The sequence below is a fragment of the Paramormyrops kingsleyae genome, chromosome 4 (assembly GCF_048594095.1).
Source record: "Paramormyrops kingsleyae isolate MSU_618 chromosome 4, PKINGS_0.4, whole genome shotgun sequence".
In the NCBI taxonomy this organism is placed as follows: Eukaryota; Metazoa; Chordata; class Actinopteri; order Osteoglossiformes; family Mormyridae; genus Paramormyrops; species Paramormyrops kingsleyae.
Window position 1 is genome coordinate 36,509,112 of NC_132800.1, and position 27,654 is coordinate 36,536,765.

The 27,654-nt window shown below is 47.1% G+C and overlaps 1 protein-coding gene across 2 annotated transcripts; it reads right to left on the reverse strand.

Annotated features, from left to right (window-relative positions):
- Window positions 1–895: 895 nt before the first annotated feature.
- On the reverse strand, window positions 896–27,310 carry LOC111846209 (cadherin-6-like). 2 transcript variants are annotated; one of them, XM_023816203.2, is made up of 12 exons: window positions 26,932–27,310; window positions 13,535–13,849; window positions 12,387–12,681; window positions 12,138–12,257; window positions 11,420–11,587; window positions 10,838–11,025; window positions 10,088–10,341; window positions 8,639–8,775; window positions 7,352–7,473; window positions 5,843–5,960; window positions 3,680–3,931; window positions 896–3,200 (listed from the first exon to the last, which is right to left on the reverse strand). In XM_023816203.2, exons 2-12 carry the CDS (start codon window positions 13,739–13,741, stop codon window positions 2,701–2,703), a joined length of 2,361 nt encoding a protein of 786 aa, XP_023671971.2. In that variant the 5' UTR covers window positions 13,742–13,849; window positions 26,932–27,310; the 3' UTR covers window positions 896–2,700. The 2 variants fall into 2 exon arrangements, with proteins under 2 accessions (XP_023671971.2, XP_023671970.2); XM_023816202.2 differs by having other exon boundaries at window positions 26,888–27,310.
- Between the last annotated feature and the right edge of the window lie 344 nt (window positions 27,311–27,654).

The window sequence follows — 27,654 nt, forward strand, 5'->3', positions numbered from 1 at the left end:
TCGCACCATAAATTAATAAAATAGCAGTTAATTTCACACTGCATTAAGTGCTGAAAGAGACAGAGGAGGAACACCTGGGCACGTGGTCTTCATCCAAATCAAAGACACATACAGTATGAATGTTCCTGAGAGCAGGAGAGGAACATGAGCTTCTGCTGGGTACTGCAGAAAGCCACCAGGGGGCGAGAGAGGGGAAGGGTACACCCCCGAGATCCAGACGGCAGACGGCAGACGGCAGTGGGCACCTCAGCGTTGTTTAAGGTGAACAGGACTAAAACAAGTTATGATGAAATAGGGCTTCAGTTTGGATTGCAATACCTGAAAAGAGAGTGTGAAGCAGTCCTGCCCAAAGCTGGCAGATGACATCATGTAGTAGGAGCCCAATAGCTGAAGGCTTTAAAAAAACTTCCCTTTCATTAATACGACCAGCATCCCCGCAATCTGAGATCACATTCTGGACCGTATGTGTCAATCAGCCCAGTTAAACAAACAGGGGCCTTACAGATGAGTAAAACCAGCATGAATTTAATCGCCTAACCCTCGCCCGTCAATCACGTTGAGGTTCGAGTCTTGACAGAAACAGAACAATCTAAAATGTTTGCTGGGGGAGTCGAGCATGTGAATATCCATGAAGAAACGGCGAATGCACCTACAGTACACGTCTTTTTGTACTGACATGGGACCCTGTGTCGCAGTGACCTCATAACCTCAAAGTGACCTCACGACATCCTGTGACCTCACAACCTCCTGTAGCATTACTTGTGATGAGCAAATCACGTGTTTCGCTGATTCCATATAATCTACAAGAAAAAGCTCTTAGTGACATACCCTGAACTTTCATCCACGTTAAAGCACCTAATAACTGTCATTTGTGCTGTATTAAAAGCAAAGTCTATTCTTCTTTTCTTACAAAATGGCATTTATTTAATAAATGTGTAATAATACATTGTTGCTCGAGCTCTACACTGCTCCAACGTTCCAATATACAGTTCAACAGTCACATAATTTTTTTTTCTGTTGTTACTCCTGTTAGTTTATGCTTCTTAACTGTCAGGGAGAGTCATATAAATGTTTGGTACAAAATGTCACATTACAAAGCACATTAGCATTTGATTTATGAACTCAATGCACATAATCTCAGCTTCCTTTGAACAAAATGATTTAGCTACAATAAAAAAAAATCACCAACAAAACTGGGACAATGAACCAGCCAGAGGTAATTAATAATTTGAGTGTACACCTACTAGCAGAATTGTAAAGATCCTTTATACAGTAAGTCCTCACTTAATGACATATTGTTCCATTTATAGCACAACGCAAGACTCACTCAACATCATAAAGATTTGAATTTCAGAATTCAGTACTGGAAAAGGCTTTGCCAAGAGTACTACACAGTTTTTACTGCAATATCAAACATTTAATTAATATGTTTAAGCTTATTAAGTTAAATTAATTTAAATGTATTCATTAAAATTTCTATAGAGTTCTTGATTGACCAAGTTTCCACAGTCGTGTTACAATTTTCTGGGAGAACTTACATGATAAATCGCTTGGATTCATTTCCTTCACTGCTTAAGCTACATCCGGGAATATTATCGTGCTCAAGACTTGATTTTTGGTTTTTCAGACAAGCAGATTTTCCCTGGATCGTACTAGTCTCCTTCATGGTATGGTGGTGAATACTTTCTCAGAACGTATTACAATAATTCCTGATATAGTCATAGTAACTCCTTCATCAAGGTCATTGTTCTAGTTAAAGCTACAGTAAACAGTGTAGAAGAGTGCCCCCTGTAGATTTAGGGTGGTAAAGCCATCCACCTTTGTTCATATAGCAAACTCACTACCCCCTCCCTCATGGCATGTTGATTTTGGCAGACGGATCTTTTCAACCCTGAGAGGTAAACATGACGATAATACAGAAATGAAACAGAAAAATATATAACAAGGAAAATATAAAGTAAAACAACCATTCATCTCCATACCATGTCATAAAAAAAGTCACAACACGAGTCAAGTTTGGGCTTTGCCATAAAAAAAAACGTAGCAATTAAAAGTGGAGATAAAAGATACAGTGAGATACTGTCATAAAATACATGAGCCTCCGTTAACTTAAAACCTGCTCCTCTGTAAGTGTACATTAAGCTGAAGGAAAACGGCAGTTAAAAATCAGCATTTAAGAGATTACAAACTTGTCATTATAAAACACAAAGGGCAAGACAGAACGTTTAAGACTCAGCTCACAAACGCCGGACGTGTCTCGGCGGATCACGTAAAAGTATGCGAGTAAGTTCTTCAAAGATTTTCCGTAAAAGTGAAAAAATTCCATCTCACATGGCGAACGGAGTGGCAACAAAAGCTTGTAAGAGAGGAAAACACATTTTCATGTCTGTATGCTGAGGAAACGTACACTGTTAGAGAATCGGCATCTGTTGGGTACAGTCTGGTCAGCGAAAGGATGAACAGATGAGGATTTTATGAAAAGAAAAAGGGCACTTGGTCAAAGTGGGGGCCGCGTTTCTGCCCTCTCCCCGAGCGGCCGTGTTCAGTGCCAGGATAGATCCTTTGTGCCTGTTTTCTGTTCTTTTTCTGTTCCCCAGTTTTTGTTCCCGGTATTCCCCAGTTTTTGTTCCCGGTATTCCCCAGTTTTTTGTTCCCGGTATTCCCCAGTTTTTTGTTCACGGTATTCCCGCCAATGATCCGTTAGGAATACCGACGGCAGTCCTCCCCACCGTACATTTCCGCCAGTTTCCGGAAGCGGGGCCCCCACTCGCTGAGGTAATCGTAGTCCTGGTCGCCCTCAGTGGAGGCGGAGCCTAGGGAGCTCAGCGAATCGGCGATCGAGCCGCTCCCCTCGTAGGCATAGGTGGCAAGGGAGTCATAAGGGGGCGCCGTGGGGTTGCTGTCGTTGTCGTGCACCCGCTGGTTGATGAAGTTGCGGACGTCGGCGTTGTCCCTTGCCGGGGCGGCCGCCGCGCAGCGGGCTGGCAGGTACAGCGCCTCAGGGACGATATCACGCCGTGTCTTGCTCTCCTCCACGGCCTCCGGGTGGCGCAGCGTGCCGATGTCGAAGGCCTGCGTGTCCTCCTCACCGCCGCCTTCGTCGTTGTAGCTGACGATGTTGTCCCTCACGTCGTCCTTGGAGAATATCAGCGGCTCCTTCTTCCTCTGTCGCCTCAGGGCCGTGAAGAGCACGACCGTCGCTGTCGGAGGGGGGAGAGGATAGGGGCGTCATGTGACCAGACGTCCAGATCACAACACGCTACTGGACAAGTCCTATGCAGACAATGTAGGCTCACTTTTGGAATCACTGTTATCTCCACATATTTTAATTTTCAAATACCTTCAAGTGGTGCAATTCACAATATCTTTAATATAAAAAGGAAATTATAGGTCATTTGGAATATTTTAACATTTCAGTATAGGCTATTTGATCTCTTTAATGACACATACAGAAAGTCACTGACGTATGAGAACATTCGATGGGGGGGGCAACTTAATAATTTAAACACAAAGGTCAATTTTTTGGGAGGTATGAATGAAGTCAAATGAAATATTGGGGGACATACGTCCCCCTCTGCCCCCCCGGTACCTATAGCTTCTGCAGCAAGTGGCTACGAGACATTAAACGTGATTATATCTCTGAAATGGTTAATCTAGTGCACATAATGCCGACACTCACTGAGGAGGATGACGATGCAGAGGAGGATGGCCACCAGGGCGGCGGTGCTGAGTCCGGCAGATTGGGACAGGGCCTCTAGGTTGCAAGACTCCACATTGTAGTAGCGGTCGCACGGGCACACGTGCACCACCAGTGTGTTGGTGCTGCTTTGCCGGGGGTAGTCACCGTCGGTGATAACCACGGGGATCTGGTAGTTTCTTTTCTGCAGACGACTGAAGCCCCCGTGCCGGGTCAGAATGGAGGCTGTGTTATCTGCATAAAAGGGGGGGGGAGGGGGGGAATGCACGTGATGTCAAATATGCAGTGTTTTCCAGGGATTCAGTGCATCAACGACTATGCAAAAACAAACAAATAAAATACAGCACATTTTCCAGTGTATTATTTACATTAAAAATCCATTAAATACAGCATATTAACCATTTATCTACAAAAATAATACCATCTACTACATTGTATCCTTCATTATAGTGGCATCTGTATGTAAAAGCACATAAATATATTTACTGTTCAGTTAGTTTCATATATCTTCAGGATAATTGCTGCGTAAAATCCCATATGTCTATACTTAATTTGCACAGCATTTCACGTCTGAGACTGTGGGAATTTTTCAGAGGCTTTCAGATCACCGGGGAGGGGTCCAGATGTAACCCCCATGTCTGAAAACGGAAACGTTTACCAGAGGATTTTCTCTACATGGTAATTATGCTGCCCCTTAATGGTTTTTTTTATTATTAATGAATACTGCATTTATTTGATTTCTTATTTTCACTTATATGTACAATTAGCAGCCTCAGTTACTGCAGGCATGTCTTATTTCCATATGCGTGGGAGTTTTCCTGATGCTTATATTTGTACTAACCAAACAAAGGCTTGTTTGTGCGGTTAAATGTGATTTATTTCACGCTGCCTTTTTGCTGCAAAGTCATTCCCCTACGGGCCCCGTTCCCTTTGTAATTCTAATGATGTTTTAACAAAGTTTAATCTGGTCACTACGTTTTTCATGTTGTTCACGGAAACCGCAGGTATCTTTAATTAGGCAGCGCAGCAATTTATGATAGAAATACTCTTAGATACTCTGAGTTAGCTTACATTATTATAGATGTGCAGATCAGAGGCTAGCTCTGCTGTGTTAACTGGAGGTGGACTATGGAAGAGGGGGAAGAACGGCTCTACTCACAGAGAATGACTATGGAAGAGGGGGAAGAACGGCTCTACTCACAGAGAATGACTGTGGAAAAGGGGGAAGACTGTCTCTACTCTCAGGGAATGACTGCGGAAAAGGGGGAAGACTGTCTCTACTCTTAGGGAATGACTGCGGAAAAGGGGGAAGACTGTCTCTACTCTCAGGGAATGACTGCGGAAAAGGGGGAAGACTGTCTCTACTCTCAGGGAATGACTGCGGAAAAGGGGGAAGACTGTCTCTACTCTCAGGGAATGACTGCGGAAAAGGGGGAAGACTGTCTCTACTCTCAGGGAATGACTGCGGAAAAGGGGGAAGACTGTCTGTACTCTTAGAGAATGACTGCGGAAAAGGGGGAAGACTGTCTCTACTCTTAGGGAATGACTGCGGAAAAGGGGGAAGACTGTCTCTACTCTCAGGGAATGACTGCGGAAAAGGGGGAAGACTGTCTCTACTCTCAGGGAATGACTGCGGAAAAGGGGGAAGACTGTCTCTACTCTCAGGGAATGACTGCGGAAAAGGGGGAAGACTGTCTCTACTCTTAGGGAATGACTGCGGAAAAGGGGGAAGACTGTAACCAAAGTGTAGTTCTTGTGCTTTTTAAAGCTTTGATGGTTCCTTTCCAGTTTTAGAGTTTATTAAAGGGTAGAGCTCCATTCTGAAGCTGTAGCATGAGCCTGCCCCGCATACGGGACGGGAACGGAGGGCTCCCACAGGTGCATAAAAGGGCGGCTTCGAAAGGCTAAATCTCAGGATGGCTAGGAGGCAGCACGGGGCAAGCGTGAGCAAGAGCTCAGGCGAAACAGACAGGGCCTGGTGACTGTGCGCTACTGTTAGCATTAGCAAGTCATTGATAATGAGGGTAACAGCAGTTCAGTGCACAGTCTTCCTGTTAAGTGTCTGTAGGTTTGTAAGTTAAGTGTCTCATCTGCGGTATGGCATAGGGTGACTGTCGGCCTCTCTGTCTACGTCTGTCCTCTTACCTTTGTTATCACGCACTGAGAAGTTGGTCCTGACGGCGCTCTCTGAGTCCAACGTGAAGGAGAACTTGTGTCCTCCCGGCGGAGCATCGGCGTCTGTGGCGCTCACGTTCAGTATGACCTGCCGAGTCGTAGAGAGGGATCGCCTTAGCGACGCCGTGCAAACACAAGCGCAAGTACGACACAGCTGTGCTAAACCGAAGCCTCAAACTCAAGTATTCTCTCTGTGGGGAGAGTCGTCCGCTTTGGCCCCCACCAGCTTCAAGGGTACAGAGCTGTGTGAGCACATAGGCCTCTCTGCATACCAGCGTTGTACCGAGCTGTTATTTTTGCAGTCGTGGCCCTTCCTGTTAGCTTTAACGAGTCTGGCCATTCTCTTCTGACCTCTCTCATTAAACGGGCGTTTTAGGCCACAGAACTGCCGCTGACTGGATGCTTTTTTGTACTTTACACATTTCTCTATAAGCTCCTAACACTGCAGTGTGTGAAGTCCCTGGGGGGGGGGGGGGGGGCTGTTTCTGAGAGGCTAGAACTGCCACGTCTGGTGCGAACAATCACACCTCGTTCAAAATCGCTTAGATCGGGCACTGTAGCTAGTCGTAGTCTAGCAGTAATGGAAGCTCTTGACCCTCTCTATGTGCTGCATAAATTCACCTGAACCTCTGTTTGCTGGAGCAGGCTTATTGCATTGACTTAATAAACCAGCCACTTGCTGTAAATGTACACCAGGTCTTTGCAACAGTATGTTGAGTGCTGATCTTTCCCTGTGAAGCCTTTCACTTGCGTTCCCAAGTTGTAATTTCACTGGAATTTCACTAATTTTCGTACCTGTAACTTCAAAAGGTCGACCTATATTCAAATTCCTCCTAATTCAGTCAGTCGGCTACATCCCACTCTCTTCTTACAGCTCTGACAGGAATTTTTATGAAAGGGCTGACATTTACGGTCTTCTGAGACGGCTCCATAACCCCGTACAGACTGACGGCGGCAGAATCCGCCGAGTTACAGTAAGATCAGGACATCGTATCTGACGGGGCTACCTTAAGTAGAACATGTTCCACTATATTCTCCAGAGTTTCCTTGAGTGAACAGGAACTGTGTGTGTCGGGTCTAACCGGAACCATCACCATTAAGGCGTCGACTTTGAGAGATGAGGAATAAACTCTATACCTGCTCATATCTGCTGGAACTTGTGCAGTGACAGTATTTATCACTCTGAAATGTGAAAATGTGTCTTGCAAGCAATGTTTTATTATTCGATTTTTCATCTTTTCGTGTTAATGTTGTTTATTTGTCTTTATTATTAGGTCCCTTTCGAAAGTAATTAAGTATTCCGTTCCTGATGGTTACCATGTCTTCAGAATAAATTTTTAAAAGAATGATTATGGTATTCCAGTAGTAATACTCGCATTTTACTCTCTGGGGCAGTGCGAGCAATTGCCTAACGACTCGTGCCTGCCACACGGCTCATACACCCCCCCCCCCCCCCCCCCAAACCCCAGGGCTCTGTACCTGGCCCCCCTTGATACCCTCGCAGATGTGTGCCTCGTAGAGAAAGGGGAAGCTGGGGGCGTTATCATTGACGTCCAGCAGCCGGATGTAGACGGACGCCTCACTGTTCTGTCGCTGGCTACCTGTCATCACACACGGGGGAGACATTCAGCTCGTTTGTCCAGCGTTAGTTGGGTTAAGAGACGGTCACATTGTCCTGTCACTGCCCATGTCACCCTGAGCCCCGCAGAGCCAGCTGCCTGAGCTTGCCTCCTGGGTTTCCCCTCACAACGTCCACAATTAAGTCCCCATACCCACCTCCCATCCCATAATACATGCTTCCGTACCCCATCTCATCTGGGGCAAGTCAGACATTGTTTTAAGGACAAATTGCATTGTACTGGAGAAATCCTCAACAGTGGCTCACTACCAGGGATCTGAACCAGCAACCTTTAGGTTAAAGGTTTTTAATTTCATGTATGCTTCAGTTTTGGGGGGGGGGGGGGTGTCCCTGTGATCAGAAGGTTGTTGGTTCAAATCCTGGGGCTGGCAGGGTGGTATCAACAGTGAGCAAGGGCCCATAAACTGCAAGACTGGCTGATACTGCCTTCTCAAAAAAATAAAATAAATGTCACTTTGAATTAGAGCATCAGCCAAATACAAGTATGATTACCAAAACAGATTTATGGCCATGAAATAAAAACTGATTCTTTATTTAACAGACTTTATATGGTTTATTTTGCAAACATATTCAAACCTTACAACAGTCCTGGCTGAAAGGTTGCTAACTAAGGTTTTTATTCATCTGAAAGCACTAAACCTAATGCCGAATCCTTTGAAAATGAGATTTAAGGTACAGTGTTATTGGCGGGGTAGGGAGGTGCTCCTCGTAATCTGATTCGGAGGGCAGACGGGACAGGTCGCAGAAATTAAATTCTTCATCAGGCCAGGCATTGTCAAAGAAGACCCGTGGGTATAGTGGAACAGGCAGTCATTTGCTTTCCTGATTTGCAGACTTCCTTTCCAAGGTCCTGATTTAATACGCTTTGTGGCACAGGGAGATTGGAAAGGCCTTTGATCACTTAATAACACGGTATGTCTTAGAACTTTGCGCACGTGCAGAAGTGTGTAATTTTTCCGCGGAGAAAACAATGACGCATGGGATGGGATTATGAAGCGGGAAGGGACATCTTTCACGCCATCGTGCGTCGTCTGTGCCCGCGGTTCACTTTTATGTTTTAATCAGAGGTGATATTCCGGCGGCCAGTCATTTGCTGCCGCTTTAGCTGTCAGGGGAGCCTTGCTTACTGAGCTCGGTGGCGATCACGGAGATGTTGTGCCAGACGGCTTCCTCGCGGTCCAGTGGCTTCTGGGTAAATATGGATCCGTTGACCGGGTCCACGCTGAAAAGCCGGTCGAGGTCTCTGTGACGATTGATGGAGTACCTGTTTAAAAAAGAAATTAATGAAGAAACACACGAGTGTTCAGGTTCTGGGTGATTGTTCAGTAGATTGTTGCCAAGCCTGGACATGGTGCCTGCAGATTGTTCTGGTCCATCTTCTAACGGAATTTGCAACCCCCCCCCCCCCCCCAAAAAAAAAGGGATTCCAGAATTAATAAGACTGGCAAGTCATGTTACCAAGGAGCCACAAGCAACTCAAAAGGGGCCAAGACCTACTACTGTGGACCATTCCGTGATGCCAGAACGTTCCACAGAATGTTTCGTAGTAGTGGAATGCGAGCAGGAGTGTAGGGCACAGCTACGTTTTCAGAACTGCACACTGCACACGCCCAACACAGTGCACAGTGCAAACCGAACTCCAGTGGAATCAGGTGACCTAGTTGCGGCCCCTGATTGGCCCACATCGTTTGCAAAAACAACAGAGTGAGAATCTAGAGAAATGCTTTTCCAATAAAAAAATGTAAAAACTGGGGCCTGCTTAAAGAGTTTGTCGCGGTAAATGTGAAGCGGGTCAGAAGAGAACGATGTGGAATGAGCCGGAAGTGTCATTTCCGCTGAGTGCACTCTCATCGAGTGCTCAGCTCGCGGCTCTGAGTGGCCCCAATCACAAGGAGTCAGTTATCATTCATGACTAACTGCAACCGGACAGACTTCTGGAGGAAGACCTGATTGTGAGGTCAGTGTAAATTAACATGGACTATTATTTTGTTTTTTTTTTTTAAACGATCTCTCTCCATTTTAGTGCTTGGAAGTGAAAGACTTTGTACTCCTTGTATTTCTAAGCAAAATTCAGTGGCTATAAAAATGAGCAGCTCCTAATTGCTACGCTAATTTTCTCACAAATTTGCCATCTGCCTCTAATAGAACTGATCTTTTGTTAATCTGCTAAGCAGCTACATTCTTAAGCGTAGCTTATTATCATTTGACATGGGGGCACCGATTACTATTTCCACTTTATTTAGCCATTAGCATAGCAGGCCATGTTTTAATGAAATAATGTGATATCGCTTTACGGACAGGTGTGATTCCACTCTATAGGCTATTCTAGACCCCATTTTAGGGGGGTCCAGCCACGTTTTTTTTCTCTCAATCCCCTTTTAAAATTATTTTTCTAAATCCAGTTAGTGATTTGACCCGCCAACCCCCTTGGCAAATTTTATCGTACAAAACCCGGTTGGGGGGGGCATAGTAAATCTACTGGAAGCTGAGCCCTCCACACACGTCAAATCCTAGGATCGCCCCTCTTCTACCCTACGGTATATGGTTCTCCTGGGTTTAGCGAGAGTGCCCCCTACCTGACGGGGTTGCGTATGGCGTCGTGGTCGGAGGCCGTCACGGAGCCAACGGCTGTTCCCACGGCTACATCCTCCTTCACCTCCATGATGTAGGAGGCCTGCTCAAATATCGGGGGCTCGTCCACATCCCTGACGGTGATGCGCACCGTGGTCGAGTCCTTGGCCGAGTCTCCCCATAGGAAGCGGGGGTCTGGGTACGTGTTCTCAGCCTGCACCTTAAGTGTGTACGACTTCTTTTTCTCGTAGTCCAAAGGCTGCGGCACATTGGAGGGGGGTGGGATACTCAGTCAGAGCCAATGGTGTGACAGGACCTTCTGGCAGGGGTGCTGTAGAGCGGGGGCAAGGTAGGATGATGCTAAGAGCCCCTGAGTGACAGGGGCCCTAAATATTTGGAACATAGCTGGATTGGTCGGGGTTGGGGGCCAAAAATGTCTAGTGACACCCCTGCCTTCAGCAATGACCTTAAACTGGTCCCTAAAGCTGCAATCAGCCAGCAAGGCTGGTGTCAAATCTGAAGCACAACTGCATTTAAAGGAGAAATGAAGTCCTGCTTCAGTAAAGGTATCTTCAGGGTTATCTCAGGTCAAATACCATCAAACCAAAACTGGTAAACTTCAAAACTGTGTTATACACTTCAGGTTGAAATAATCAAAAACAATACGAAATTAATTAGTCTTTCATTTCAGTTATACAGTACCCACCCTACGCCAGCAGGGGGGGCCAGTCATTTCCGTTAACTGCTTCCCTCACCTTCTTCACAGTAATGACGCCTCCCTGGGTGGCCGTTTCCGTGGTGATTTTGAACATGTCCAACCCGTCCCCTTCGACGATGCTGTAGGTGACCTCGGCGTTTCTGCCGACGTCTGCATCTATGGCGTTCACCTTTCCCACCAGGTATCCGACCTCCGTTGCCTCGAGGGCGCTGAACTCAGACAGACCTTGAGCACAGAAAGTGCGGGTACGACCCGAGATGATTATCGCTGTATAAATGCAGAGGCTAAGAGGCGCTCAGTTTAGCTCAGACATCGAGCTGGGATTGTATAGGCTATCAGGGAACGGATCACAACATTAAGCCTTAAGCTGCAAGCCGGCTTTAGCATGTTAGGAGGTTTTCCTGGATCAGTCAGGGCTGGGTCGATACTGGCTTCCAGTTACAGATTTCAGGAACATTTTGTTTCCATTTAATCAGGGCTGGCTGGCAAGCTGGTTATCCATCCATCCATCCATCCATCCATCCATGCATCCAACCATCCATCCATCCATCCATCCATGCATCCATCCATCCATGCATCCATCCATACATCTATCCATCCATCTATGGGGGGGACTCACTCTGCGGGAATCGTGGCGGGTTGTCGTTCACATCCAGCAGGGTGATGCTGACAGTGGCTGAGCTATACAGCCCCCCGATCTGCCCTGCCATGTCTTTGGCCTTGATCACTATCTTGTAACTGGCCAGCTTCTCCCTGTCCAAGTTGGGGAGGGCTGTCCTGATGATGCCTGTCGGTTGGGGGAGGGGCAGCGACAACGTGGCAAAAACATTTATATCTGAAAAGTACACACTGCACATTCCCTAGACCATGGCAGTACAGACTAAAGCAGTACAGATCATGCAGTACAGACCATGACAGTATAGACCAGGCAGTACAGCCATGACAGTACAGACCACGACAGTTCAGACAAGCAGTACCGACTAGGCAGTACAGACTAGGCAACACAGACCAAGACAGTACAGACCAGACATGTAAGATTAAACTACAAAGAATTATTAATGAAGTGCTTGTCTTATGACCCAGGTGTAGAATGCTAAATACTACATAATGGTACACTATAATGTGCTACTAATGTGTTTGGGGAAAATCGCAAATTACCTTAATCCTTACATTAAAAACATAATATTCAAATTTCCTTGTAGGCGAAGTGGGTTACTGTGAGTATGAGCACACTGACCCGTCTCCGAATCAACTGGGAAGCAGTAGCAGGGTCGGGGTTATTATTATGATAATTATTGTTAATATAGAAGTGTAAGCGTGAGTGTAAGCACACTGACCTGTTTCCGGATCGACCGAGAAGTAGGGCTGCCCTTCCAGCAGGCTGTACACCAGCTTGGCGCTGGTGCCGTACGTGCTGTCATCAGCGTCTATGGCCGTCACCTGAGTCACAGACGTGCCTGGGGGGGGGGGAGGTCGTGTCACTTTAGAAGAATCGAAAACTGGCCATTAAAAAGTCTATGCTGACGAAGCCTCTCTTTCTGAGAGTGTTTCATCAGCACCACAGAAGCAGTAATATGGAGACGCACCCACGGGTGACATTTCCAGCACGCCGGCTGTGTACAGCTCCTTGGTGAATGTCGGGGCGTTGTCGTTGATGTCGTGGATCTTTACCACAAATTCGGTCTCGGGCTCGATGGGCTGCCTGGTGATCTTGTTCTGAGCCCGGACCCTCAGCATGTACTGGCCCTTCTCTTCGCGGTCCAGACGCTTTATGGCGTGCAGGTTGCCGGTGGATTCCTCGATGGTGAAGATAGATCCGGCCCCCTCCCCTGAGAGGATGTACTGCACGCTGCCGTCACCTTTGTCCAGGTCCGACTGGAGCTGGGGGGGGGGCGGGGGAGGGGGGCAGAAAGTCAGCGGTGGTCACGCACACGGCGACTTTTTGCCCCTTTCCAATAAATTACAAATTCATTCTGGAAGGTTCTGCTTCAGGCATTTCACACACCAGCATTCCGCTTTAAATATTGAACCAAAATCTAATTCAGCAAATCGAATTCTAGCCAAGAATAAATAATGAATTTGAACGTAAATATGAATATTTCTGTTTGAACTGCCGGTTTAACTTTAATTTAATTCCACAAATGATTATAAAGTCAGGATAAGTACGCAGTCTGGTAAGTGGCAGGATGAAAGGATAGTCGAGCTTTCTTCAGAAACTAAAGGTCTATAAGTTTCTTACTCTGGGGTTTTGGAAAGGGTGAAAAAAAACAATAAAACAGGTAAAAAATAGTTACTACTGGATTATTTTATCAATCAAATATCACTATTTTACGTTAACTTTAGTTACATGTCTGTTTATATGCGCCATAAATCTCTTCTATATTACTATTTCATGCTATATGCAGCAGAATGTTCTAGTATTAATACTAAAAAAAAACATTACTATATTTATATGATGACAATTTAATGAACACTGACACTGTAAAGTCTCACTGTCAGCTGAAAGATTACACATACACTTCTGCTGGTATCGGTAACAGGCGGTCACTTTTCACCCCGTCAAATATAACAGACATCTTCACGGCAGACTTTTGCAAATCATTTTCCCCAGAAAGTTGGCAGCGAGCTGGCTGCTTTGGGAATCGGCGTCACTCAAATTCAAATGTGATAGCTGCATTTTCCAGCTGGCGAGAAAGGTGGCGCTGTGGAGCAAATGGTTTCCCGGGATACCAACCTTTCCGATGTACTGCTTCTCGGTCCCCATGTACTCCTCTTGTAAAAAGAACTGGTTCCACATCCAGCCGCGTTTCGAGCGCCTCAGAGTTCCTCCATCCGTGTCCTCTGACCTGTCCTTCCCCGTAGTCCATCGCAAAACGCCGTCACTGTGTCCTAGCAACCACAACCACAGCAGCCACGCCGCGTAGCTTCTTATTGTATCCATCGCACTGCAGTCCAACCTCTATCCACACAAGCTTTGCTCTTCCCTTAAAGGAGCTAACCCAATGCTCATAGTCTCCGGCATGCAGCTCTCCAGGGGATCCCAGATGACCTGAGAAAATAAATAAAAACGAATTAATATCAGCAGGTTTCTGCTTTGATCGGCGCGGGGGCCTGACCCCTTTAATCCATCTCCTAATGGGCAATATATTTTTTTTAATTATCTTTTTTAGGAAGGTCCTTCTGGAAGGCGCTGGCATCCAGAGTTGCTCCACCAACGGGGGCACCAAAAGATCAAAGGACAGAAGACACAGAGACACGGCAGGGCTGATCTCCAGTCCTCGTGGAGACAGAGCAGCGTTGGTCCTGACTGTACACCAGCACATCCCCGCTTATTACAGACAACCACAAGGGACACCGTGGACATAATTTCAGTCCATCGCAGGACAGGTATAGTACAGACACTAGGTGGAATGGAATATTTCATGCACCCAATACTCAAGGACAGAGACACATCCATATGTGATGTACACATCCATCCCTGGCCGGCTGAGGACAGAGACACATCCACATGTGATGTCCACATCCATCCCTGGCCAGCTGAGGACAGAGACACATCCACATGTGATGTCCACATCCATCCCTGGCCAGCTGAGGACAGAGACACATCCACATGTGATGTGCCCATCCATCCCAGGCCAGCTGAGGACTGAGACACATCCACATGTGATGTGCCCATCCATCCCTGGCCAGCTGAGGACTGAGACACATCCACATGTGATGTCCACATCCATCCCTGGCCAGCTGAGGACTGAGACACATCCACATGTGATGTGCCCATCCATCCCTGGCCAGCTGAGGACTGAGACACATCCACATGTGATGTCCACATCCATCCCTGGCCGGCTGAGGACAGAGACACATCCACATGTGATGTCCACATCCATCCCTGGCCAGCTGAGGACAGAGACACATCCACATGTGATGTCCACATCCATCCCTGGCCAGCTGAGGACAGAGACACATCCACATGTGATGTGCCCATCCATCCCAGGCCAGCTGAGGACTGAGACACATCCACATGTGATGTGCCCATCCATCCCTGGCCAGCTGAGGACTGAGACACATCCACATGTGATGTCCACATCCATCCCTGGCCAGCTGAGGACTGAGACACATCCACATGTGATGTCCACATCCATCCCTGGCCAGCTGAGGACAGAGACACATCCACATGTGATGTGCCCATCCATCCCAGGCCAGCTGAGGACTGAGACACATCCACATGTGATGTGCCCATCCATCCCTGGCCAGCTGAGGACTGAGACACATCCACATGTGATGTCCACATCCATCCCTGGCTGGCTGAGGACTGAGACACATCCACATGTGATGTCCACATCCATCCCAGGCCAGCTGAGGACTGAGACACATCCACATGTGATGTCCACATCCATCCCTGGCTGGCTGAGGACTGAGACACATCCACATGTGATGTCCACATCCATCCCAGGCCAGCTGAGGACTGAGACACATCCACATGTGATGTCCACATCCATCCCTGGCTGGCTGAGGACTGAGACACATCCACATGTGATGTCCACATCCATCCCTGGCCAGCTGAGGACTGAGACACATCCACATGTGATGTCCACATCCATCCCTGGCCAGCTGAGGACTGAGACACATCCACATGTGATGTCCACATCCATCCCTGGCCGGCTGAGGACTGAGACACATCCACATGTGATGTCCACATCCATCCCTGGCCAGCTGAGGACTGAGACACATCCACATGTGATGTCCACATCCATCCCTGGCTGGCTGAGGACTGAGACACATCCACATGTGATGTCCACATCCATCCCTGGCCAGCTGAGGACTGAGACACATCCACATGTGATGTCCACATCCATCCCTGGCCAGCTGAGGACTGAGACACATCCACATGTGATGTCCACATCCATCCCTGGCCAGCTGAGGACTGAGACACATCCACATGTGATGTCCACATCCATCCCAGGCTGGCTGAGGACTGAGACACATCCACATGTGATGTCCACATCCATCCCAGGCTGGCTGAGGACTGAGACACATCCACATGTGATGTCCACATCCATCCCTGGCTGGCTGAGGACTGAGACACATCCACATGTGATGTCCACATCCATCCCAGGCCAGCTGAGGACTGAGACACATCCACATGTGATGTCCACATCCATCCCTGGCTGGCTGAGGACTGAGACACATCCACATGTGATGTCCACATCCATCCCTGGCCAGCTGAGGACTGAGACACATCCACATGTGATGTCCACATCCATCCCTGGCCAGCTGAGGACTGAGACACATCCACATGTGATGTCCACATCCATCCCTGGCCGGCTGAGGACTGAGACACATCCACATGTGATGTCCACATCCATCCCTGGCCAGCTGAGGACTGAGACACATCCACATGTGATGTCCACATCCATCCCTGGCTGGCTGAGGACTGAGACACATCCACATGTGATGTCCACATCCATCCCTGGCCAGCTGAGGACTGAGACACATCCACATGTGATGTCCACATCCATCCCAGGCCAGCTGAGGACTGAGACACATCCACATGTGATGTCCACATCCATCCCTGGCCAGCTGAGGACTGAGACACATCCACATGTGATGTCCACATCCATCCCTGGCTGGCTGAGGACTGAGACACATCCACATGTGATGTCCACATCCATCCCTGGCCAGCTGAGGACTGAGACACATCCACATGTGATGTCCACATCCATCCCTGGCCAGCTGAGGACTGAGACACATCCACATGTGATGTCCACATCCATCCCTGGCTGGCTGAGGACTGAGACACATCCACATGTGATGTCCACATCCATCCCTGGCTGGCTGAGGACTGAGACACATCCACATGTGATGTCCACATCCATCCCTGGCTGGCTGAGGACTGAGACACATCCACATGTGATGTCCACATCCATCCCTGGCCAGCTGAGGACTGAGACACATCCACATGTGATGTCCACATCCATCCCTGGCCAGCTGAGGACTGAGACACATCCACATGTGATGTCCACATCCATCCCTGGCTGGCTGAGGACTGAGACACATCCACATGTGATGTCCACATCCATCCCTGGCTGGCTGAGGACTGAGACACATCCACATGTGATGTCCACATCCATCCCTGGCCAGCTGAGGACTGAGACACATCCACATGTGATGTCCACATCCATCCCTGGCTGGCTGAGGACTGAGACACATCCACATGTGATGTCCACATCCATCCCAGGCCGGCTGAGGACTGAGACACATCCACATGTGATGTCCACATCCATCCCAGGCCGGCTGAGGACTGAGACACATCCACATGTGATGTCCACATCCATCCCAGGCCGGCTGAGGACTGAGACACATCCACATGTGATGTCCACATCCATCCCTGGCCAGCTGAGGACTGAGACACATCCACATGTGATGTCCACATCCATCCCTGGCCAGCTGAGGACTGAGACACATCCACATGTGATGTCCACATCCATCCCTGGCTGGCTGAGGACTGAGACACATCCACATGTGATGTCCACATCCATCCCTGGCTGGCTGAGGACTGAGACACATCCACATGTGATGTCCACATCCATCCCTGGCCAGCTGAGGACTGAGACACATCCACATGTGATGTCCACATCCATCCCTGGCTGGCTGAGGACTGAGACACATCCACATGTGATGTCCACATCCATCCCAGGCCGGCTGAGGACTGAGACACATCCACATGTGATGTCCACATCCATCCCTGGCCGGCTGAGGACTGAGACACATCCACATGTGATGTCCACATCCATCCCTGGCTGGCTGAGGACTGAGACACATCCACATGTGATGTCCACATCCATCCCAGGCCGGCTGAGGACTGAGAGATCAAGCTGCAGCTGCCTCCCTGTCGTCAGCAGTCAGTCCCACCTCCCCTCGTAAGCCTCCTCTCGGCCGACCCTGCTCACCCCCACCTCGCTGTGTGATGTATCTCGCTTCACATCCATGCTTCTGAGCCACTTGTGAAGCCAGACAGGCATGACAAACTTACAGGTCAGTGTCGTCTGCCCAGCGGAGGGAATGGAGGTTGTGAAGGGGGAGAGATATAGAGGAACCAGCAATTAAATGAGAGTTGGAGTTAAACTGGTATGAACACAGGAGGATTACATCCATCCATCCGTCTGAACTGTCCATCCATCCACCCATCCATGTGTCTGGCCATCCATTTATCCATCCATACATGCATCTCTCCAGTAACAGTCAGAATACTGGGGAGTGATAATCAGAGTACCATCCAGGAACAGGCAGAATACTGGTCAGTGAAAGGCAGAGTACCAGCCAGTAACAGTCAGAATACTGGGCAGTGATAATCAGAGTACCAGCCAGTAACAGTCAGAATACTGGTCAGTGATAATCAGAGTACCAGCCAGTAACAGTCAGAATACTGGTCAGTGATAATCAGAGTACCAGCCAGTAACAGTCAGAATACTGGTCAGTGATAATCAGAATACCAGCCAGTAACAGTCAGAATACTGGTCAGTGATAATCAGAGTACCAGCCAGTAACAGGCAGAATACTGGGCAGTGATAATCAGAGTACCAGCCAGTAACAGGCAGAATACTGGGCAGTGACAGGCAGAGAACTGCAGGCTGGAGGTTCAGTACAATTCTGTCAGCTCAGAGATCCGGCTTGTGTGTCGCCATGGAAGCCAGTGTCCAGATATAAATATCGTTGGGCCCCAAGTCTGATGGGAGAGTCTCCAGACAGGGGAGTCACCTCCGTCAGCTTTGTAAGTCCCAAGGGAAGATATTAACCGAGCCTGTGACCACCCCACTACATCTGGACACGTCTGCGTGCGCAGCCCAGTCCTGCCAGCCCTGAGCTGGTGTATATCCCCTAATTAATTGAACTTTTCTAATCTCTCTCCGGCAGTTCGGGCAGTTTAGGTGCCATTATTGTAAAAGTTAAACTCTCCTTGTGGCATTAATAGGTCCTCGGTGCCGAATCCGGTAAGGAGCGAGCTTCAGACAGCCCGAGACGATCTCCGTCTGGCAGCTTTATAAGGCGGCCGTCGGCTTTGACCGCGCTGACGCTCGCAATCCCGCTTCCCCGCTAACTGTTTGTCAGTGTTTTAGCTGCAGTAAACTGGAGGTGAGTGAGCATGAGCAGGCAGGGAGAGCGTGGGGTAAATCTGAGCGCCTCTGTAAACACAGCGTAATCTCATTACTTCGTGCTGCTTTCCGTCCGTTTGTTTGTGAAACTTCCCCCGCCGTTTGCAGAGAGACAAGCACAACGATCTCCGGGTCTGTAACTGCGGCGGTGGAGGGAAATTGAACCACCACAACCACCCCCCCCCCCATACCCTCACGCCACTCCCAGAGCACGGACACCCTCCCCCCACAGCCTCCCTTGCACCCCCGGCTGCTCCGACGAGTCCCGCGGGAGCAATTAGAAGCAGAAAAGCCGGGAATGTCAGCCGTGATTGGAAGACAGGTAGAAGTCGTCCTAGCGAAAAGGGAGGGAGGACAGGGAGGGCAAGCTTTCTGACACCACTGCGGTATCAGGCACAATTAAAGAGGAGCACATCACTGGTGAACAGCCCTCATTTCCTTTCTCTGTAACCATGGCGATTGTTGGCATCTGTGGATTGGAATTTTTCTTATAATTTGCATTTACACGGTTAATTTGACTTACATAAGGGCTACTGACACAGATTACTTAGGTCTGCCTGCGTACACTATTCTGTGATTTATTATTGACATGAATTGACATGAAAACTAATTGTGTGATTCTCAATGCTTTGGGTGTTTCTCTGTGTACGTGACCATACTTGTGCTCTCATGTACCCGTTTTACCTCATGTTCCATTGTCAAAGAACAGTTCTAATACCAAGAACAGAAGTATGGAAGAGGGTAAAAACCCCCGGATGCCATTCTTGCCCCACCCAAAATATCAAAGATACATCGGCTGCATCCTCGCCAAATGAGGCCAGCCTCATGATTCATTGCAGCCAAGTTCATTCTTGGAAAGAAGACCAGTCTTGCCAAGACCACAAGTACGACCTTTGCATTCTGGGTATTGAAATTCATCGCTGAAGTCCTGCAGAGTGAAAAGGGGGCGTGGCCAATGAAGACCTGAGCGCCCCCTTGGTCCTGAAGAAAGGCATCCGCTCGCGCACGAGCCTTTCGGGGAGGTTTCGTTTGACCTCAGATGCCAAGCTTTACGGATCTGTCGATATCTACTGATTTCCCAGTTTCACAGGGGGAAAGGTCTCTCCACTCCAGAGGATGTGAGGGTATTCCAAATTCTTCATATTTCCATTTTGTAAAACCGGCTTTCTTAGCGATACTAGCGGCTACCCTTTAACGTCGTTTCCTCATTTCGTTGTTCTGTACGTGTAGCTAAAAATCTCTGAATTACGCTCGTTAAACCCTGGAATATGTAGCTGGAGAGGTCAGGTCCGGTCCCACGCTTAGTCAGACTGGTCAGTCACAAGCACACCCCCGCGTTGCTATGGCACCAGCCCCGTGTTCACCACAGCGTGTGTCTGCTGGTCCCCCCGGGCCGGACTGGCCCATCACTCGCAGCAGTGCTCCTGTGACAAAGGAATCATCTACAGATGTCAGCTCTTTATACAGCATGCCAAATGTCATGTGATTTGGACAGAACGTTTTAATAATTTAATCTGTCCCCTTGTTTCCAGATTTGTCCATCCAGCCATCCATTTTCTAAGCCCGCTAGTTCTTTGTGGGGACACCACGGTTTGGACTCTATCCAGGAAGCTATAGGCGCAAGGCAGGGAAAATCCCAGGATGGTGAGTCAAGCCATTACACATCATTTATATACACAGGATCCAGTTTTTCCAGACTGGTAGAAAACTGGAGTCTCCCACTGGAAAACATGAGCTCTACACATGGATCTGGGATGGAGACTCAAACCCTGGTTCTAGAGGAGTGAAGCAACAGTGCTAAACATTGTACCACTATGCCATCACCCTGAAATATCAACATCTGATGAAGATGGCGGGAGCGTTTTCCCTAATCCTCTTTTTAAAAATGCTCATATCAGGTCCTCAGCGTTTCTGCACAGATGTTCCAGCTTGTTTTCCACTTTTAATCCGTATTTAAACGCGGTTGGGTTTCAGTGCCAGCAGGAGGCGCTCTCGGAGAGAGGCGAGCGTGTCTTTGTCCTTTCAGTGCCGGTCATGATTAGGATGGTGAGACCCTCTGTGTGACCCACGCTCTCCGTCAGGGCACAAACGCAGCATCAGACGCGCTCTGGGTCTCAAACCCCAGCACACTGACGCGCTCGGGTCACGCTCTCCACCAGCGGAGTCGTCCGACACGCCTCAACACGCATCATCAGATCCCACCTTCTTCGGATGTGATAGACGGGTAGAAAATGAATAGCGGCCCATTAAAAAATATATTTCCATTCTTTTCATGTCATCAAAACCACAGAGAAGCACTTATTCACCTTGTCCTTCAGGTATGGCGGGGGTCAGAGCCGCCTCCCTCTCCCCCCTTACGTAGTAAATCGGCCGTTTCCCCCCACAAATCCCACTCTGAGCTTTATTCAGCTTCGGCTCAGGAGAGAGAACAGAGTCACTTGAACGGGGGCCTAATTGAAATTGATTTTGCAAAGAGAAAGAGGTGAAGTGGATCCCGGGCCTGAGTTTTCCAAGTGTCCCGCTAATCCGCCAGTAAGCCCCCCCCCCCATCCCCCCATCACTGTACGCACAATGTAATTAAGCTTTGCGGCCTAGGGTCCCGGAGGACACCCTGGAAGGTGTGCTTTCCACTGTGACGCAGCAATCACCTTTAATTATGTTTCGGGTTAACGATGTCCTTGCCGTACGTGTTTTCTAGGGTTTGCCAGCTAGTGTTCGGTAAGTGCAAATCGGGCTCGGGTCAGACCTCTCTCTCTCTCTCTCTCACACACACACACACACACGTTTGTAATTATCTCTTGCTGGAGACTCTCCATTCATTTCTATGGGCGAAACCCGAATCCCAACATGACGACCTTAACCCCTACCCAACCGTAACCTTAACCATAAGTAGCCAAACTCAATACGAGACTTTTGGCATGCTTGGTTTTTTGATTACATTCACAACGTCAAAATAACAGGTTTTTATCACATTGCGGGGGACATTTGGTCCCAACAATATAATATACACATAATTCACACACACACACACACACACGCACACACACACACACACACACACACACAGTTATCCCCATGAGATCAGCATGAATGACCAGATAAAATCAAAAAATAAAAAGCCAAACTGCACCTAATAAGCAAGACATCCAAGGAATTTCACAGTACTTTAATGTGCTCTGCTGGACAACAAGAATTTAAATCCCCCCCCCCCCCCAAATCCCCCTGTCTCTCACCTGTGTGGTCGAAAAGCACAATGCTAAAAAACTAATTCACATCCATAACTAATCATTGTAAGTGATAAACCTAACACATATATCACATAGTATACACCGGTAGTTCCCAATTGATGTAAATAATCCATTCCACAAGCCCTTATCCAAGTTAAATTATATGTATGTTGGATCTACTCTCCTACAGCGGTGGAAAGTCTACCTCCAGATTTTGTTCCAACCAACCAGGTGAGTACTCTGTCAATGTGACTTCATACTCAACTGGTTGGTCTGGAATTTAATTTTCTGAACACTGATCGTTCCACCCCTGCTCTCCTGTACCATTCGAGACACCTCACAGCAGACATCCCACCTCTTCTCAAAGTGCCGGGCATCTCCCACAAATGAGCCGCGGCACCCTGACAGCTGCGAACGATGCGCTGAAGATCTATCCACTGGGAATTAAAAGCGATCTGATGCAGGGGTGTGCTTTCTACCGCTGCCGTCCCCCGTCAACAAATTTCACAGCCACCGCTTGCCAATCCTCCCTCATCCACCCCTAAAATCAATATGCCTGAGGTAGGTTGTCTGTTATAGAAAAAAGCACATAAGCCTAAAATACACTAGTAATTGACACGCAAACAATACCAGGCATGTTACCTTTTAGCGTTAGTGCTTTGCATACTCCACGTATCTCGGATATTTTTTGTGTAAATCCGGATTTACGTAATTACGTAATTTACGCTGGTTTTTACGCAACTCTAGAGTTCCCTGTACATTTTCCTTGGCTTCTGGGACTTAAATACACCTTTCCTAAATAGACCTGACCAACATCTCCGTGTGGTCCTGCTCCATCCCTGTGAGCGACAGCACGCTCTGAAACTAATTCCACTGCCTGGTGTCGAAGTTGTCCAACACAGCACAATATTTGGTGACCTTTCCGTATGTCCAGCTCTGGGTCCACCCACTGCCAGCAGGATAATTACACAGCCTGGCCTGCGGTGATAGACTCCGATCTGACAGCCGTGGGTTAAGGCACCAGTCAACATAAAACGTGTCTTCGGCTACATCAAGAAAAAACAGGGGATCAAAAATACTCTCCACTCCTCCTCAGAAATAAATAAAAAATAATCTCTCTAGTCCCCCAGCCTTCATGTACACGGAACTTTCTAGAAGGAAACTGCAAGCCCTCGTCTTTGTGTGCTCGGGAAATAAAGATTTTGAAGCAAGAAAAGATGGTTTTCCTTGGGTAAATCTGGAGACATCACAAGTATGGGTCAGACTCTGTCTTTTATACTTCCTGTCATCATTAATGTCCTCATATCGCCAAGAGAGTTTTGTGCATTATCAAGAATATCTCATTTTCAAGAAACTTTATCTTCTCTCATTCTCATATTTAAGCTTACACCTACACTCAGTTAAACTTGCGGAACGCATAACAGCATTTTATACCATCATCAAGCCAACAATACTCTTGTGAAGACCAGATCTCCGTGCCTGACGCAAGGCAGGGAACGATGGCGGTTACTCGCAGTCACTTTGATGAACGTAATGCACAAGTTTGTACGCCGTAATTTACATGTGAATTCGCCTATTCATGCTCTCCCCGCATGTAGGCGGGAGACACAGAAGCAGATCAGAGAGACATCAAATGTCACTGTTGCTAGAAGCATAAATAAATAAATTTTGTCAAAATAAAAGACTCACTTCCTTTCATCGTTCTTTCCATCCGAGACAGAGGTCACAAAGGCAATGACAGTGACACTGATTCCTCCTGTGCTGAACATCGGTGCATGTCCGCGGAAAGATAACTCACACACAATACCGCTTAATAGCCCTTAACCAGCAGGGGGCAGTGTCGTTCAGGAGAGCCGGCCAGGCTTTTGGTGCTGAGAGCAAACCGGGTCCTTTGAGGGGTGTTGGAAAAGTAACACTCCCTTTACCCCCCCCATCATATGACCTGGCTGATGACCCCATGCATTAGCTACCCCAAAGGACAAAAAATGCACTGAGGAATGGCACGGTCTAGACTATCCATCGTGTAACTGGCGGCAATGTCCCTCTGGCCGGCATTTCACTGAGCAGCAATCCGCTTAAGCTAGCATTTTGCCCTGACACAGCGACGCCTGTCCGGCTTACGGAGATACCCGTATCTTGCTTCTCTCTTTTCCTACATGCGTTTGTGGTCATCCTGACCTCAATGCTAGTGATTCAACCCTGGGACGGATAAAGGACCACGCAGTCCTCAAGCATCAGGTGCACTTACAAGACAAAGGGATCTCAACAATCTCAGTTTCACCTCTTAAATTCCCTAGCAACCCCACCACAGAAATCGGGGTGTTTTGCAGCTGATTAGCACGACGCAGGCAGCTTGATTAGCCGTGTCCACCTTCAAACACTCAAGCACGACTGCCTGTGTTGTTCATCAAACCGGTGATTTAAACACAGCTTGCGATGCCTGTCTATAACCAGCACTAAATACGCAAACGTCTCAATTACGAGCCTCTGGGCTGTTCCCCACTGCACACAGCAGTAGTCTTTAATATTCTCTGTTTTACTGATTTTGTTCTTTTATAAAATGATTAACATGCTTTCGACTCTAAGCTTAAAATAAGCATGGCATTCACTGGGACTGGTTGCTATAGTTATTTGTCAGCGCACTAACACTAGCTCTAAATGAAACTTCTAAATGGGGCAATTTAAAGAAAGCACCATGCTCAGAGGTAAAAAAAAATAAAAAGTAAAGGTGAGTTGGTCTCCGTTGCCTTTCTGTGTCAGGTCTGTAAGCTGTTATTTACCCACTGCGTGTTGGACTTCAGACAATTACTGCACTTTTTCATGTCAGGAAGTGACATTTTAACAAAGTATTGACTTGAAAGGTCAGGGATGCCTTTAGTTCTGATGATTATTAGAAGGAAAGTACATTCAGAGTGAGCTTTCACGTGGCTAAGATTCGATAGAGAGACAGTTGCGAACTCCACTGGTAAATTGACCTGGGGGCCAGATGGCAAAATAAACTAAATCATTAACAGTTTCACTGTCCACCGAACCTGCCTTTGATGCAAACTTTGAATTTTTACCTTGGTGCTGAGGGGACAATTACGCGGAGCAGAGCATGTAGGCACTGCGTTGTCCACAAGGGGGCATGATAGCTGGGACAGATTTCACATGTTTCAGCGACACTGATCTTAAATCCCACATTAGAAATTAGCTGGAATCTCAGGTTCAAAATCAAATTCACAATAACACGAGAAAAATAGTTATTATAAAATTGGAATTCAATGAATTTAACAAGCGTAATTGTATTATGTGATAAAATGTTATAAGCTAAGCAAAAACAAACTAGCTTTGTTTCCAGCGGTCAAAACACTCGCATTTTATACTGGTAAAAACCGAAATCATTATACAAATAGAGAGTAATTTATTCAATTTGATTAATAAAAATTAAAGTATTACGTAATTACAGTGTACTTTGTTAAAATTGCTAAAACCAAACAAACGAAAAACCCTGAAAGTATTACACAATCACTGTGTACTTTGTTCCATGATCTTGTGATAAAAAATTACGATAACACTCAACTCCCTTCAGTCGTCCTCTCACATCCAAGAACATCCAAGCAGTCAAAGCACGCTATTCAGTACAGTAACATGCATCTGCAAACGATTTCCTGGACCCACTCATATATAGGCCTACAATTTTTTTGTTGTTTTGGACCCAATTACACTAAAGCTTTACAGGATTAAAATACGACTCTCTTGAGTCGTGTTGAACACATTGTTGAACCTTTTCCCACAATTCATCAAATGCCAGTTAAATACAAATGAAAAGCCTGGAAGACGAAACAGTTAAACAGCAGTTAATTAAATGATAGTTCAACAAAAGAAGAAGAAAAACAAAAACTTAGGCCTTAAAAGTTGATACAGCTGACAGTCTTTAAATCACTACACAGAGTGTAATTCTCAGTACCGACTCGGATGTACAATATTTCGCATAAACAATTATTCCCCTTCAGCTCGAAATGCACCTTAGTGACATAGTGACCGCTTCGTATATAAACTCTCTTCAGAAACCCACACCTGCTTGTTTTCTAAGATATTAATCACGTTGCAGCGCTTGAACTCACTTTAAATGACAGGTTTATCTACTGAGCACGATGCACAACACAGTGCCTCCGTAATGACACACAAATGACTATAGGCGTGTATTTGTCACGACTGCACATCCCGGCTCTCATTATTATGAAAACACTTATTGCTCACATAAACGTAGATCGCTGACATAAGGTTCCATAAATCACGTTTTGTTACAATTTACAATATAGTAATTAGCTATGTTTGCACTGGTCATAAGCCTTACTGCTTATTGTTAACTAGCATAAAATATGAATATTAAATGGAAAGTGACACGATCCAAAAAAAAGTAAGTTTCAGAATTTAAATTCACCGATTTTTGCCCAGTTGAAACAGACTACTATGTAGCCCGCATTTACAAGCCTAACAACCCTTTTACAAATAACTCTGAATATTGCGATTAACAATCCGAAACAGTTACCATTATACATATAAAATCGCATCATTCTTTTTCACAAGAACATTAGCAACAACGCCAATAATAATAATAATAATAATAATAATAATACATTTTGAGCGTTTATAGGTACAGTGCGTGAAAAAATGATCTTGTCGAATCATTTCTAGTGTACTTTTAACATGATCATGATAACTTACAGAGTTGAGATGAGCTTGGAATTAAGCGGCGCTCCGTCACTCACTCAGTCGGTAACTGGGCTGTCAGCGAGCGCAGTTCGCAGGATCACGCCGCAGTCACCGCGCCTCTCCGCCTCTTTACTGCCGCCGCCGCCGCCGCCGCTACTGGGGAAGCCGCGACACCACGGCGCTGGACAAAGCGCTGCTGATTGGCTGCCAGGCAGAGAGGTCCCAAGCCGGAGAGAGAGAGGGGGGAGGGAGAGAGAGAAGACGAGATAGAAAGAGAGGAGGACGGAAAGATGGGGGGAGAGAGAGAGAGAGACTGGAAAAAAACGCATGTCTGATGAAGCTGTGGCACAGTCAATAGCAAGGGGATGAAGTTCACTTTTAGGACAGTGCCTTGTCCTCCTAAAATCCTGGAGAAGAGGCCTGCACCAGAATTCTCACTTTACCGTCTCAAGGGGCTGTTAATGATTTCTGAAATGAGGAGGACGAGAAACCACCAATTTTAGCTGCAGGCTACTAGCCAAAATTGTGGAAACACTTGAAATTTTAGGAGATTTATTATAGATTCTGCATTGATTGTCTATAAACATTATCTCCAATATTCGTGTAGCAATTTTTAGAGCGTAATGCCAAAAATGCAAAATTCCGTAATTTTGGCCACTGGTTTATGTGCAGAAGAATGTGTTGAGATGTTCTCTGTTCAAAGTGCTGTGAGAATTTTGCTGCGGTAAGTCATCTGGACAGGCAGAGCTGAACACCGTACTCCCCCTGACAATCCCCCA